Raw genomic sequence first — 15155 nt, forward strand, 5'->3', positions numbered from 1 at the left:
TTCTCCTCTTATTGTAAAGTTTGTTAATGGCTGGGGTCCACCAGACTGGACGTTTGCCCTTGGTGGAAAGAGTCTTGGTTTTATTTGGGATTGCCTGATCCATGCAGTCCTGGAGGTGTTCATAGAAGGCATTTGTAAGGGCTTCCGCAGCTTGGGTTGTGGTTTCCACTGGCTCAGGGGCCTTGAAGGATACCACACCAGTCTTGAGTAGTGTGAAGTTTGCTTTAGAGAAGTTCTTCACTGTGGTCTTTTTTGTTTGGGGTGGGGGCGGGATGTGGATTTCCAGTGAGATTAGTTTATGATCAGATCTCACCAATGAGGGATATACTTCCGGTGTGGAGCATTTTGTCCCCATGTTTGTGATAATAAGATCTAGTATATTTTCTCCTCTTGTGGGAACGGTGACTAGCTGTTCCATGGCATTTGAATTTATGAACTCCAGGAACCGTTGGGCTAGAAAGTTAGGGCTTGAGTAATGTTCCCAGTCTATATTCGGGTAGTTGAAGTCACCCAATATGATGGTGTTTGGAGATACATTTATACCCTCCAGTGTCTTCAGGAAGGCTGTGTGGGGTTCCTGAGTTTGAGAGGGTGGCCTGTAGCATGCTACAATTTGTAGAGCAGTTTTGCCTATGGTTAGTTGCACCTGGATGGTTTCTGAAGCTTCGTGCGTTGCCACCAACCTGGAGGTGTGGGTATCCTTTATGAATATGGATACACCCCTCCTTTTGTGGTGTGGTCCGGGTTTTGGGGCCGGAACGCATGATATGAGGTAAAACCTAATAGTGCCGGGTGCTCTCAGGAGCCTTGAACCAGGTTTCAGTTACAGCACAGACATCGATGTTCTCCATACTGAGAAGGGCCTCGAGTGCATGCATTTTGAGATTTAGACTTCTGGCATTGAGCAGCATTACCCTCAGTTTCTTCCCATTTTGTTTTCTAGGGTGGTAGGTTTAGAATTTGAGCCTTGCCTAAAAAAGGCACTATGGGGGTGGCAAGAGCCTTAGCCAATATCCGGAATCCCAGGGGTGACAGGTGCAAGCCGTCCTTTGCGAAGCAGCGTGGCTTGTCAATCATGTCATCCCAGGCAGACAGACACTGGATCCCCTTTGAATGACACCAGACATGAAGCCAATTGTTAAAGCTGATCATCTTGTCTCTATATTGTGGCATCATTCTTGGTGAAGGAAGGATACTGCTCAGGGTCAGGGTCATACCTGCCTGGGCTACATAATCAGAGAGCTCCTCTATGTCTCTTTTCATGTAGTCCAGGGAGGTACGTCTCAGGTCATTCACACCAGCATGGACAATGACTGTGTCATATTTGTACTTGCCGTGGAGTGACCAGAGTGCTTGTGTTATGTGGCGGATTCTAGCGCCCGATAGGCAGCTTACTGTGACCCTCTCCTTGTTCAGCCTGGTGAGTGGGACGTCAGTGTGTCTGACTATGGAGTCACCTATGACAAGTATGTTTGGTGTTGTATTTGGCCTTAAGGGCTGTGACTGCTTTGCACACTGCTTTTGTGGTTTATGTGTTGCTTGTGGGGTGTCTTGAGGTAGCAGTTGTTTGGGTGTCTGCTTTGGAGGCCTCTGCTGTTTAGGTAAATTTTTCAGAGCCTCCGAGTATGTCTTTGTGTGTTTATGTGTTTGATTCAGTGGTGTGGTAGCATTATGTGAGGCTGGTTTTGTGGTGTGTGTAGTGGCCTTTTCCTTCTCTCTGGTCTTGCCAGTCCTGAGTTGAGAGAGCTCAGCCTCCAGTTTGGCTAAATAGCTGCATCTCTCGCAAGTATTTGTGTTATGTGGGAGGAGGAGAGGGTTGTCTGTGTACATGAGGCAGTTATAACATTGCCTCAAGATTCCCAGATTCACCAGCTGGACCGGAGAGGAGATTGACAACTGACCTTTGGACATGCTAGAATAATATTGGGAATTCCTTAATAATTGAAAACAAGGGCCAGTGGGGAGTGAGGATGTAGTGCTTTTAATTTTTAGTGCTGACTTATATAATTGCTTTAGTGAGCAAGTGCCAGGTAACTTGAGTGCAATGTGTTACAAGTAACTAAATGCAAAAACGACAAACAGTAACTTTCTTTCAAGTGAAACAAGGAACTAGTACAGTAAGCAATGCAGATATCACTAGTGATCCACAGAAGTGCTGAGAAGCCGCGTATTAGGTGGAATTAGCTTCCAGGGAAATAACAAGCAAACAAACAACAAGCATATAAACAAAGCTAGATTCAGCGGGCCTGGATCTAGTCTATGCTAGAGCAAACAAGGTGTACCAATTTCAGTAAGATACAGTTCAAATATTCAGGCACTATAAACCTCTAACCAGAAATTCCCAGCTCAGAAGGGCAGAGTCCAGCTTCTTCTCCCACAAGAGTTGCTGGAAGTGTGCTATAGTTGCTGGAAATGTGCTAGAGGGAGCATGTCATGTCATCAAATGTAATTTTGGTGAATGCCAAAAGAGCAAATGCCATTCACTGCAATTACTTTTGCTGACAGTGGCTTTTGCTTTTGTTTCCAGTGTTGTGCGATGTCAGAGTTGGTACATATACGTCTGAGGAGAGGTGCAGGGGAAACTTGCCTCCTGGCAAAAACAAAATTGCTGAGCTGTTCTTCGAACAGCCTTCATTTTGGGAAATGTTTTTTGTTTTTTTATCTGTTCACCAAAATTGCCTTCAATGACTCGGAATGAATCCATGCAAGAAAGGTTTTCACAGGGGATATCTTGGGGTGGGGGTGAAGTTAGAATTCGATTTTCTATGTCACCCTAATCAGTGAAGGTGGTGCCATTTAACACCAGTTCTGCACACTACTCTGTGTCACCTTTAAGACTCTGGACATAACTAAACAAATTATTGCAATTGTCCTTTGCCTGAGAGGCTATCCTGGCCTAGAAATGGGCCTTGTTTGACTTAATTAGACCTTCTTGGCTTCATTTTTAGTTGAATTTTGCAGCTGTTGTCTTCGTGAGGGTTGCTCTTTCTGATTCTGGCCATGACTTTTTTTCCTTTTGTTATATACTATTTTGAGGTAAGGATTCAGTGGGATTTTTTTTGTTGTTGGTTGTGAGATTACTTCTGGCAGGTGCAACAACCTTAATGCAGCCATTTAAATGATTGTACAGGGTTTCTGTGAATAATTCAGCACAGGTAGCTGAGATTTCAGGGTTTGAGGAGCCTTGAATTTTGACAAACAGTCTCTTAATAGGATGAAGTTTGCTTTAGAATAGTTCCTAATCATTACAGATTTAGTTGGGTTTTCTAGTTTATTTTTAAATCAAAGGAGACAGCTTTGTAATCTGACCTCACCAATGAGGATGTCACACAAGAGAGGTGTGCAGTGCTCTCCCATGTTGTTGACTACTAGGTCTAGTATCTTTGTTCCTCTGGTTGCAGCATGCACTGTCTGGCACTGAATATTCATATAAATAAAGTCCAGGAAACATTTTGCCTGCGAGCTTGAGGCAGTGTATGTTTCTCAATCTATAGAAAGGTAGGTAGTCACCCATGAACAGGGAATTTGGTTGCATGGTGATTGCCTGTAATAGGTCTAGGTATGAGTTGTGAGATTCTTGGGGCATAGATGGTGACAGATAGCTAGCAAGGATATGGAAAGGGACCTTGTCTATTGTGACTTGCACATGGATATACTCCAGGGCATCATCGGGTTTAACCAACCTGGATGTATATTTGTTACTAGCACTAGATCAAGAAACCTTCACCTTTAGTCTCTGACTATGCTGCTGTTGGTCTAAATTTGTGGAAGGCACTGTAACCTTGCATTGATAGATTACTTCCTGCAGCTTTAAACCAAGTCTTGGTAATGGCACAGATGTCTACATTCTGTAGAGTGAGGAGGAATTGTAGGGTGTGGAGTTTCTTGTTTAGGCTCCTGGCATTGAGCAGTAATATCGTAAGGTTACTTTGAGTGTTTTTTGCTATGCTGGTAGGTTTATCATTTTGGTATTGCCCAAAAAAAGACCCTAAGAGGTGGATAAAGTTTTATTCAATATTCAAAAGTCGAGGGGGGGGGGGATGCAGACCATCCTTGGTAAAGCAATGTGGTCTGTTAAAAATGTCCTCCCATGCTGGCAGATATTGAATCCCCCTGGAATGACAATAGAAACTAAGCCAATTATTAAAATCAATCATATTTTGCTTATACTGCCTCATCTTGCTAGGTGCTTAAAGCAAGGCACCTACCTGACTGTGACACATAATTAGAGAAATTCATATAGTCTAGTGAGGTATGTCTCAGGTCATTTACTCCCACATGGGTTATAATCTAATCAGATTGGTATTTGTGGAACAGTGAATTTAGTGCGTACGTGATATTGCAGATCCTGGCTCTAGATAGGCATCTAATCATTACCTTCTCCTTGCCTAGCCTGGTGAGAGCTGCATCTGTATATAGTACAATGGAGTCCCCTGTGACAAGAGTGTTAGTTAATGTGTTTTCTTGTCTTAGGGGCTTAATTCTTGGGGAACCTTTAGGCAGGAGCTTACGAGTGGTGTTTGGTGTTGCTTTTTGTATATAAGTTCTTAGGTTGGTACTAGGCTATCGGCCCAGTGCTTTAGTGATTGCCAAAGACAGGTGTTGCTGTTTGAAGGCTTAGGATGCCTTTGAGGTTTGGTAATATTTTTAAGTGCCTCAATGTAAGAAGCTCTATGTAAGTGGTGAGCAGTTTCTGTGAAGGATGTAGTGAGTACGTTTTTGACAGCCATGTTTGTAAATGAGATTTTTGTCTCCAAGGAAGTTGTCTATGTACAGCTGTCACATTTGTTACTATAATTAGGGAATAAATGGTTGTCTGAGAGCATGAGGCAATTGCTGCAGTGCACCAAAATGCCCATATCTGCCAAGCATATCACAGAGACATTAGGAAATTTCATATCCATGTTGTCTGGGTATGGGTTATAGGTGTCTCTTGGGTGGTATCAAGGGTTAAGGTAAGATTTTATGAGGTAATAAGGATATGGGAATTTTCCAAGCAGTTTTAACTGTAATAATTGCAGTCAAGACACATGCATGTTTTCAATATTCATCTTAATTTTTGTGTGTTGCTTCCTGCTATCTTCTTAGGAAAATCTGCATAAACTGATGACTAATCTTAGAGCAACTGCCCCTCACTTTGTCCGTTGCATTATTCCCAATGAAACAAAAACCCCAGGTAAGAAACATGAACACTCTTGTATTTACAATGCACAGGTTGCTTCCAGGAAGCTGTAATAGTAATATTTATTCATTTCACATTCTGTTTTCAGGTGTTATGGACTCATTTCTTGTGCTCCATCAGCTACGCTGTAATGGTGTCCTGGAAGGGATTCGTATTTGCCGTAAAGGCTTTCCGAACAGAGTATTATATGCAGATTTCAAGCGAAGGTATGTGGTAATGACTATTTTTATTTGTATTTGTTTTCATTTTGGGGAGGGAACCTTTTCTGTTTTAACTCTTACATGAATCTTAGCATGTTTAATGAGGACATCTGTGTGTGAACTTATCTCTGTTGGAAACGTTGACGCTATTTGCCCTACATATGTGGGTTTTGTATTTGTAGAGCTTAATAAAATCCATCATTATCCTACTCACAGCAGACCAGCAGTGCAGTGCAGTTTGTTATATTTTGTACAATGCTGCTGACAGTGTGTTTAATAAAGTTTTTCCTAAAGGAAGGAAAACATTGCAGAGAATTAATAATGTGCAAGCTGTACTACTGAACTGATGTCTGCCTGGGTAGCAGATAAGTAGGATTCAGTACATTCTACACATTTTAGAAACTGATTCTTGAGTTTAGATATAAGCAAATCAAAAGTTATGTAAAAAGAATCTCTGTTGGAAGAACATGGCATGAAGCAAGAACTAAGATCACAGAGGCTTAAATCCTTATTTAATCTAGCATGAAAATGCTTTTATATTCCTTTACTGCTTCGCTTTGTACATCTCATTCCAGTTTGTGCACCACCATCCCATCCTGTATGCAGTATGTCTGCCCTACATGTAGTCGTATACAGGATCCCAGGAGTGGTCTTTAAATGAGTTGTGGGAAGTCTACATGCAACGACACTGGTGGCCTTGAAAACGTGTCCATGTGTTCTCAGACCCATAGAATGTTCTGCTCCTCTTTTACCCCAGTTATTCACCTATGATATTGCTTATTTCCTCACTACAAGCTCCAAATAAGAGTATACTGTTATAGATTTGTCCATTGCTGAATAATTCCTATTCTGATGTGAGGCAAAGAATGTAAGGATGTACCTATCTGGATCCCCTCCTACTTCACTGGGGATGTGTTGGAATCTTTTCTCCTCAGTCAGGCCATGGAATATATATCAATACCCACATTAATTCACTTCACAGCTCATAGTCATGCAAATGGTGACATTCTGTCTCATGCGTAGCTACAGGGGGAAATGCATAACTATTTCATTATAGTCAATGATAGTCAAAGTCATGGTATTTAGATTAAAATGAGGTTTATTACATCATACCAAAAGTGCTGCTTCTCATCTCAATAAAGCATCCGTGTCAGGGGTTTATACTCAGTTGGCTTCATGCTGTCAGGCAAATTTTTGTTATGCATAAGGTATCTACACTTACTAAAACAAAATTATCCTATTCTGGTTTAAATAGCTTTGTGACTGTAGACATTAATTTGTGATTACCCTTTGACACTTATGCAGACACTCCACACACCTTAATAGTACTTGTTTCTTGTGAGACATACACAATTACAAAACTTTTCTTTACATTCTCTCCTTTTGTATACAGTTTAATACAAGATGTGTAATTAAAAAAAGTTATAATAAAGCCACACCAAACTTTAATACACACTAATACATAAACGCTTTAACAGGGTCACCACGTTTTCATCTCAATGAGTACAGACCTGACCCAGTTAAAGCATTTATGCATTAGTGTGTATTAAAGTTCAGTGGCTTTATTATAAAGTCTGGCTCCTTCCTTAGTGCTTTACATGATTTTTTTTAATTACACATCTTGTATTAAACTGTACACAAAGGAGAGAATGTGAGGAAAAGTTTTGTAATTGCATATGTGTTGCATGTAGGATCTGGTAAGGTTCTCCAACAGCTCAGGTTATGAAATGCACAAAGGTGGCACTGAAAAACATTAAAAATAAATTGCTGTTGGTCATCTCCTTTGGGAGGACCCTGCATACCCATTTTAAATATTAAGCACTGCTTTCAAAAAGAGATCTGAAATTATATTGTTTGTTTGAATAAACAGAATCCTTTAATTGGTGATAAACTGCAGTTACCATTAGTAGTGAAACTCAGCAGAATTTGTTTACAATATGACATCAGCAGTAAGTCTGAAAAAAAAAACACAAAAAATGATGTGCCATGACCTCCACATGTAAAATGTACTGTAATCATGTTTTAGGGTATTTGTTAAATAATCCTATAGAAGAATAAAGAAGAAGAAAAAATCCAAAAAGCAAAGCTGCAACTCGTTCAGGTCCACAGTATAAGTGGTAGTAAATCAGTATGGGAATGTACATATGCATATATTCATTTAGCCACAGACTGCAATACTGTTTGGTGTAACAAGATATCACCAGAAGGAAGGACTTGCATAAAGATTTAAAAAAACAGGTTTCATTTTTAACAAGGCCAGGGTATAATAGCAGTAATGACTGCCAGTCCTTGTTCGCTGCCATGCCAAATGGGCTTAGCAGTAATTATTGATATATTATTAGCTCTGACTCTTTGGGATCCAGCCTTCCTCACATTTTGGTCTGTGCATCTTATAGACATACAGTTGCTATAGCTGGCCATGAAAAGATGTGTGTGTGTGTGTGTGTGTGTGTGTGTGTGTGTGTGTGTGTGTGTGTGTGTGTGTGTGTGTGTGTGCATGTGTGTGTCTGTCTCTGCATTAGCATATAAACAGATGTACCCTGTAGGGTCAATTACAGGGCAAACCCCAAAAACAAACGCCATGGTTGAATCGTAATATCAACAAACTTTGCAATAAAATTAAGAGGATTTTGATGAAAAGCAAGAAGAGTAATTCTCAAAATAATAGAACCCTCATCGCTGAAATAAGCAAACAACTCAGGAGCTTAATAAAATCCACTAAACCCAACTTTGAGGCTAAAATAGCTACCCAAGCCAAAGACAGTCAGAAGGCATTTTTAGTTATGTTCATAATCTCAGAAGCACAATGCAGCAATTTAAGAATTATCTGAGCTGAATTTGAATGATGTTACCTACTTTGAGAGTAAAGATATAGCAAACTTGACTGGGTGATAAATTCAGCTCAGACTTTACCCCTCAATATCCTCCATCTGTCCCACAAGTTATACCTGAAACTGATTCATCTTCAGCTGTCACACAAAATTAAGAACTAAAAGCTTGATCAAAAGCTAAAAATACTGTTTTGACAATATCCTTGGATGCATCTTAAATAGCATGAAGCATGATTTAACAACCCCCTAACAACATTATTCAACTCCCATACAGCTTTTGTGCCAAGTAAATGGAGAGCAGCTACAGTCATTCTCCTGCATAAAGAAGGACCTTCCACAGACTCATGCAATTGCAGGTCCATAAGTCTGATCAGCCTCATCTACAACACTATGGACAGACTTATCATGGAACCAATCAGTATGGACATAGTGAACCTCCAAACACTGGATCTGTCTTAAGTTGGATTTGTCAAGGGCAGGTCATGCTTCCACAACCTGGTGGACTTTTTTAAAATGATCACCACAGCAAAGGATGAAGATAAAATGGTACACACTGTATACCTTGACCTGGTCAAGGCTTTTGGCACAATGCTTCACTCGAGCATAGTAGAAAAACTAAGTAAACTTGGAATAGACCCCTACATCACCCACCATCTGGCTCAAAGTAGGATTCAGGAGATCAAGGAGAAGCTACCTCTACAAAGAGAACAATCACCAGTGGAGTCCTTCATGGTTTGGTGCTTGAACCTCTCCTGTTTGGCATCAACTTCTCTAAAGTAAAACCCAATACCAAAAGGATCTGGATGACTAAGTTTGCAAATGACTGTAAGCTAGGAGCAGTCATTGAATCCCCAAATGACTGAGCCATTCTGCAGGGAGGATTGTTCCAAACAAATAACTGGTGCCAGAATCATGGAATGAAACTCATTATCAAAAAATACAATGCATTATCATATTATTTGGGAAGTCATCTACACTGGGGAACTACCACACTGACAATATGCCCCTGAGATTTGAGCTAATTTTTCAGGATTTGAGAACTTATGTGGACAGTGGCCTAACCTTTGACCAGCATGTTTCCACTATCATAAGAAAGTCCTTCTATATAACATAGCTTATAAACAAAGGGACTGCATCTAGATCTAGGGATGTCTTTATCTCCGTTTACCCAGCCCTCATTATGTCAGTCATTGAATATACTGCCCTCTTTGCCATGTATCTTTCCGGACATGTGCAACAACTGGAATGTCCACAGGGATACCATAGTAAATGGATGCAAGGTGAAAATACTATGTCCTACATGGACGTGTATACAAGGTAACCTCTGACCAAATACTTCTCATCAGAAGTCAAACAGCATCAAAAATAATCAGTCAAGGGATTGAAACCTCTTCTGCAACAGCAACCGAATGGTTTGGAGATACAGGTATAGGTATATCTTGCAGGGAATACTACTGCTCCGGAACATTAATAGGTTCATTTGCCAAGCTTATGGGTTATTTGTCAAGCTTATGACCTACTGACATTCAAAAAACTCCATGCTGATTATCTATCTATCTATCTATCTATCTATCTATCTATCTATCTATCTATCTATCTATCTATCTATCTCGCTCTGTATTGATTATATGTAATGTTGGTGAGTTGACTTTGCCTTGGTTGAATTCATCACATTAATATTGTCAAAACTGCAGTTTAATGAAAGTACAGTTCAGTGATGATGCACTTTGTCTAAAATTATAAAAAAACACTGTTGTAGTAGCTATTATACATATAATAACTTCACTTGAACTGCTACTGGTGTATAACGTCATGAGTACTATCAGTGCATTCAGTATATGTAGTTAGGCCATAGGTGAAAATCAGCTTCTTCATGTTTAATCCATCTGTCTAATCAAACAAATAGGCACAAAGATAAGTGCAATGTATTTGGACATCTTAGAATAGCAAGTTCACATACTATATTTTTGGAAAGTGGAAAGGAAGTGGAATTCCTTGAGAAAATCCAAAGGGATATGAAGAGAAACTGCACCTTTGATACTATTCTAGAGCTGTGCTACTCAGGGGTTCAGGACATGATCTGGAATAATTTTTACTGGCATGCAATGTCCCCTTCGCATTTATACCTAAGTACAATGAGGTTCCATGCTTAATTATCTTAGTTATCTTGAAAGATAAAAACCCTGTAGCATCATGTGAGAAGTTCCTCATTACAGAAGGAAGATTGTACCTCTTTTAGCAGGTCAAAGGGCTCCATGCTCTGGTCAGAAGAATTAATTTACATCAGTCTGATAAATCAATATTTATACTGCAGGAACACTGGGATTAATCTTTATGTGAATATCATTTATTTTTCTTTTACATCACAGGCTATCTAACCACTCTGGTGTTAAATGCATTTGAAACTAATGACATTTTTACCTATGTTTCCTGCTTTTCTTTTATGGATTTGCATAGTAGAACGATTTAATTGTGCTTCATAGTATTATAATTCAGGGCCTGCGATTAACAGCTCCTGGACTGCTTTCCATTTTCGGTCACTTTCCACTGTATGTTTTGTGTAGGACTTTAAGGACCTTTTGCTCTTTTTGTTGACTCTTTGAAACACTAGAGCGCGGTGTCAGAGAGCTTTGCTTTACCCAACGTCCCCCTCTTGACCATCACAGTGTCAGAGAGCTTTGCTTTACCCAACGTCCCCCTCTTGACCATTCTTATTATCTGCTCTGGTTAAACGAATCCAGCAGGCACTTTCTCATGCTTGCTGCATTCACAGCCTGAGTTCACAACTAGATTACAGTTAATAGTTTGGACTTGTTCGTTCCAATGACTTGCCTCAGTCTTCCTGGGAGGGAGAAGACATGTGCCACACACGGGTTTGGTGGGTAGCAGACAGAACCTTGCATTTAGCTATTTCTGCGGTTGCATTGAATGATTGGTACATAAGTAGCTCAATGATCAGATTAGCAGACTGATGAGAATTGTTTTTGACAAACAAATGATGCAATACTCAGAGAGTAGCACTTCAAGCAAAGGTGTTTTCTTAGCAGTTAAGGAAGTCTACAACAGGGTATCAGTATGTTGCAAAAAGAAAACAAAAAACAGTGAGACCTATCATGAATATGCAGTGTGAAATCGATAACTGATATGGCAAACAAAGAATGAGGCTTCCTTGAGTTAACGGTGTACCAGTGCCAACAGAAGATACGGTTCAAATCCTTGTAGTTAGTTACCTTTCAAATAAATATTAAATGATTCAAGTGAAAAACAAGAATTTAAGAGCAGACTTAAAAATGAAGGAGTTTACTATCATGTAATAGAAGAGGAAGGTTATCACAGAAAAATGATAACTAGATTCTGAAATTTCTGACAGCAGTCGCCTCAAAGCATGTAGAAGAGCCAGACGACTTGTAGTTTGCCGACTTATTTGGGCCAGGCAGTATGTGATCTGCTAAAGTAACTTTAAGAAATAAAACAAAAAAATTGTAGCTTCTACTATTTGTTGCTGACTGAGTATGGGTTAAAGCTCCAGCTGGATGAACATGGGTAAAAGAATAGGATAGACTGATATAATGTAGAAATAGGATAGACTGATATAATGTAACACTGAACATGCATTGATATGAAGCTGAATCTAAACACGTGGAATATTAGAAATATTAACATGGACAGCCACATCTTCTGAGTGAGATGCAGGCTGTACAGCACTGCAGGAGAGATCTCAACAGTCAGGCATGTTACATACAGATATCACATGACCAGGTGCATTTAGTGCATCATTAACTGACTGACTTAGATTGGTATCCCATTCAGTACAATGGTGGCAGTGAACACATGTATGTTTGTAGCTTCTGGAAGTTGTGCTGTATCAGGCAGAAGTCTGCGGTCTAGATGGCATGGGACTTATAATACACTGCATTCTTTTTGATATGATCACAATACACAGTCATTGCTGGTGAATATGATAGCTGAAGGGTGTTGCGAAATAAGTGCAACTATATTTATATAGTCCTGCTTGCCAAGCATTAGGAATGTGCTGTGGTTGTCACAGTGACATCCTGTGCAATCCAATCTGCTGCTTTCAAAGTTGTGCAGTAGTCATAACAGTACAGGGTAGAAAAATATGCCCTATGAATGGCTTTATAAGCATTAGTGCTTGGGCTGCCTGGTTGACATGAAAGCATACAGCCCACCACAACTTACATCAGTGCTGGATACCACCATAGTACAAGCAGCACAACTGAACAGAATATGTATGGTTCTGCATGATTACATTGGTATTTATGTGTATGTGTATGTCTGCGTGTGTGTGTGTGTGTGTGTGTGTGTGTGTGTGTGTGTGTGTGTGTGTGTGTGTGTGTGTGTGTGTGTGTTGCATAGATGTCTGCATTACACTGTACAAACTAGACAGCATCATCACCCGTTCCTGCACAGAAGCCACCATTTGCATTTCAGTCTTTTTGTTTATTCTTTTGATGATTTTTATATTAAGACACACCAGGATGGGTAGTAACAAGTCTGCCCCTGGTGTAATGTCCGACCTTGTAATACCAAAACTCTTATTTTTCAAGAAATATACGTTCCTATAAATCATGTTCTGAAGAAGGTGAGATTTAAAAAATAAACATAGCATAACATCCATTGTTGGCTACGCCCCCAATCCCGCCAAACGACTGCAAGGAACTTAGAACTGTCTAAAGCAGGGGATGCAGGGAGGTGTCAGCCCTCTTGCTGGTAGATGTGTGTGGCTGTCTTTCACTGACATTAAGTAAGTATTTCCCATTAGAGTTTTTTCAATTTGTATACTTCAACTTTCTTAAACTTTTTAATGTTCAATAAGCATAAAATTAAAAACGGGCCAAACACTTAACTGACAGCCCCATCGGGATATCAACCGAGTCAGCATGGCCACACCTGCACAAAGTACCATGGTATGTCCTAAAGTAAACAGTTGCCATTCTGTCTATATTGGCATTGTGCTGCCACACTGCATCTGCCTACTGGCTTCCTCTGACAACCACACAATGCAGAGGGGTGCTCAGATCAAATGCTACACTGATGTGCAGTGACAACTGTGGTTGTTATTTAGTTTGCAATGGTTATTTTTTTTTTTTGAGATGTGTGTGTGTGTGTGTGTGTGTGTGTGTGTGTGTGTGTGTGTGTGTGTGTGTGTGCGTGCTTGTGTGTGTGTGTGTGTGTGTGTGTGTGTGTGTGTGTGTGTGTGTGTGTGTGTGTGTGTGTGTGCCTACCCATAGCTGCATAAGACGTGACTCCATCACAATACATGGCCATTAATCCACATTTACATACAAGGTTATAGGACTGTGTTGTTAATCTTTAAAATCCTAAAGCTGAACTAGATATATTTCCAGTACATGCAGTGCCATGCCCTGATACTGCTATCAGGTTAATAGCACACATTACCCACAACGGATGTAATTTGCCACAGACACCTTTGGAACACATCTGCCATGTATCTGATTTGCTCTTATGACTTATTCTGGCTGTCTTGTTATTTGTATACATATAGCACACCATCTGAATATATGCAACTCAATGAAATATGCTTTTATACACTGACCCTGTATAGAACATACAGTCTTGATAAATATTGATAATGGTGCAGATTATCTAAAAGTGTGCTCTGCAGAGATTTTTATAAGTCTAACAATATAAAAACACAGGTAAAATACTTTAAAATGCATTTTAAATGATTCCAAAGAAATAGAAGAAAACATAATACTTTTTAAAAAGTGTGGTGGAAAGTTAGAACGTGGTGCCAGTGACATGACTTAGTGTATGTCTGGTGGACAGTTTTATGGCTGGAATGACCATGAACAATATATGCTCAGGGTGACAGAAAAAGAAGGGCTTTACAGTTTCTCAGAGTACAAATGCACATTGATGTTTTATTCTCACTACAGAGCTGCATATTGTATTACTTTATCTGTTGCCATTTTATTTTAAGGTACCGTATCCTTAATCCAACTGCTATTCCAGAAGATAAATTTGTGGACAGTAGGAAAGCAGCTGAAAAGCTTTTGGGCTCTCTTGACATTGATCACACTCAATATCGGTTTGGACACACAAAGGTTATTTATATTCTTTCTTTAAAAATATGAAATAAAAATGCTTATATCCTGATATATAGAAGTTAGTATTTTATGATTTATTCAATATAGTACTATCTGGATGTGCATTAAGGATAGTCTGGCAACTGTGGAACATTAATGAAATGGAAACTAAATAACGAACTAGTGCAACATTACTGCAATAAAAGTGCACTTTTTTTAAACCGCAGAAAATAAATGTCATGTACATTTTTGATAGATGGAGATGAAGTTCTTGCAAGGGTCAGAGCAGGCAAGGTAAAACATATTGTGAGCATTGTTACTTCAAGAATAAAAGCATCCAGGAGTACTGCACTGGACTCACAATGGTCCAGACTCAGAGGTTTGATAATGCAGACTGGAATGTTTTTGCCAGGAAGTAGTCAGTGTGTTTTAAACAAAGGTAATGATTTGAATGAAAGCTGCAAACAGAGCTTGCTTGAGTAATTCATGGAGGAGTTATGTGAGCTACAGAAAGCTGTATGTGGGTTACTGCAGCTCTCCATTGCTTAGTGTTCTGTTGCTTCTTGCAACATGACGTAGAAGTGCCACCATGTCTGGTTTGGGGTGTGGATACCACAGCAGCTTGTTGAACAGGTAAGGTTTTAAATGAATCTCACTAAACAAATAAAACTGAAGTATGTACATTTCTGGAGCAGCACAGTGCAACCAGAGTAACCATATAATACTGCACCGTGTACAAAATGTATGATAGACTGTGATGGTATGCTGCAGATCTTATAGTGTAATACTTACCTGTATACTTGGTTCAGCATTGCCAACTGGGTGCATTTTTTCTTTCTTGTATCATGTATTGGGCCTGGTGGTGGTCCTA

The 15155-nt window shown here is 39.7% G+C and overlaps 1 protein-coding gene across 2 annotated transcripts in view; it reads left to right on the top strand.

The window, feature by feature from the left end:
• MYH15 (myosin heavy chain 15) overlaps positions 1-15155 on the top strand; it is a 386453-nt gene that overhangs the window by 249395 nt on the left and 121903 nt on the right. For both annotated transcript variants that reach the window (XM_044071103.1, XM_044071102.1), the window contains exons 20-22: positions 5089-5176; positions 5271-5388; positions 14179-14302. In XM_044071103.1, coding sequence (XP_043927038.1) covers positions 5089-5176; positions 5271-5388; positions 14179-14302 — 330 coding nt within the window. The remainder of the gene's footprint in view (positions 1-5088; positions 5177-5270; positions 5389-14178; positions 14303-15155) is intronic.

This window comes from Protopterus annectens, chromosome 5.part0 (assembly GCF_019279795.1).
Source record: "Protopterus annectens isolate FY-2018-M chromosome 5.part0, PAN1.0, whole genome shotgun sequence".
NCBI lineage: Eukaryota > Metazoa > Chordata > Ceratodontiformes > Protopteridae > Protopterus > Protopterus annectens.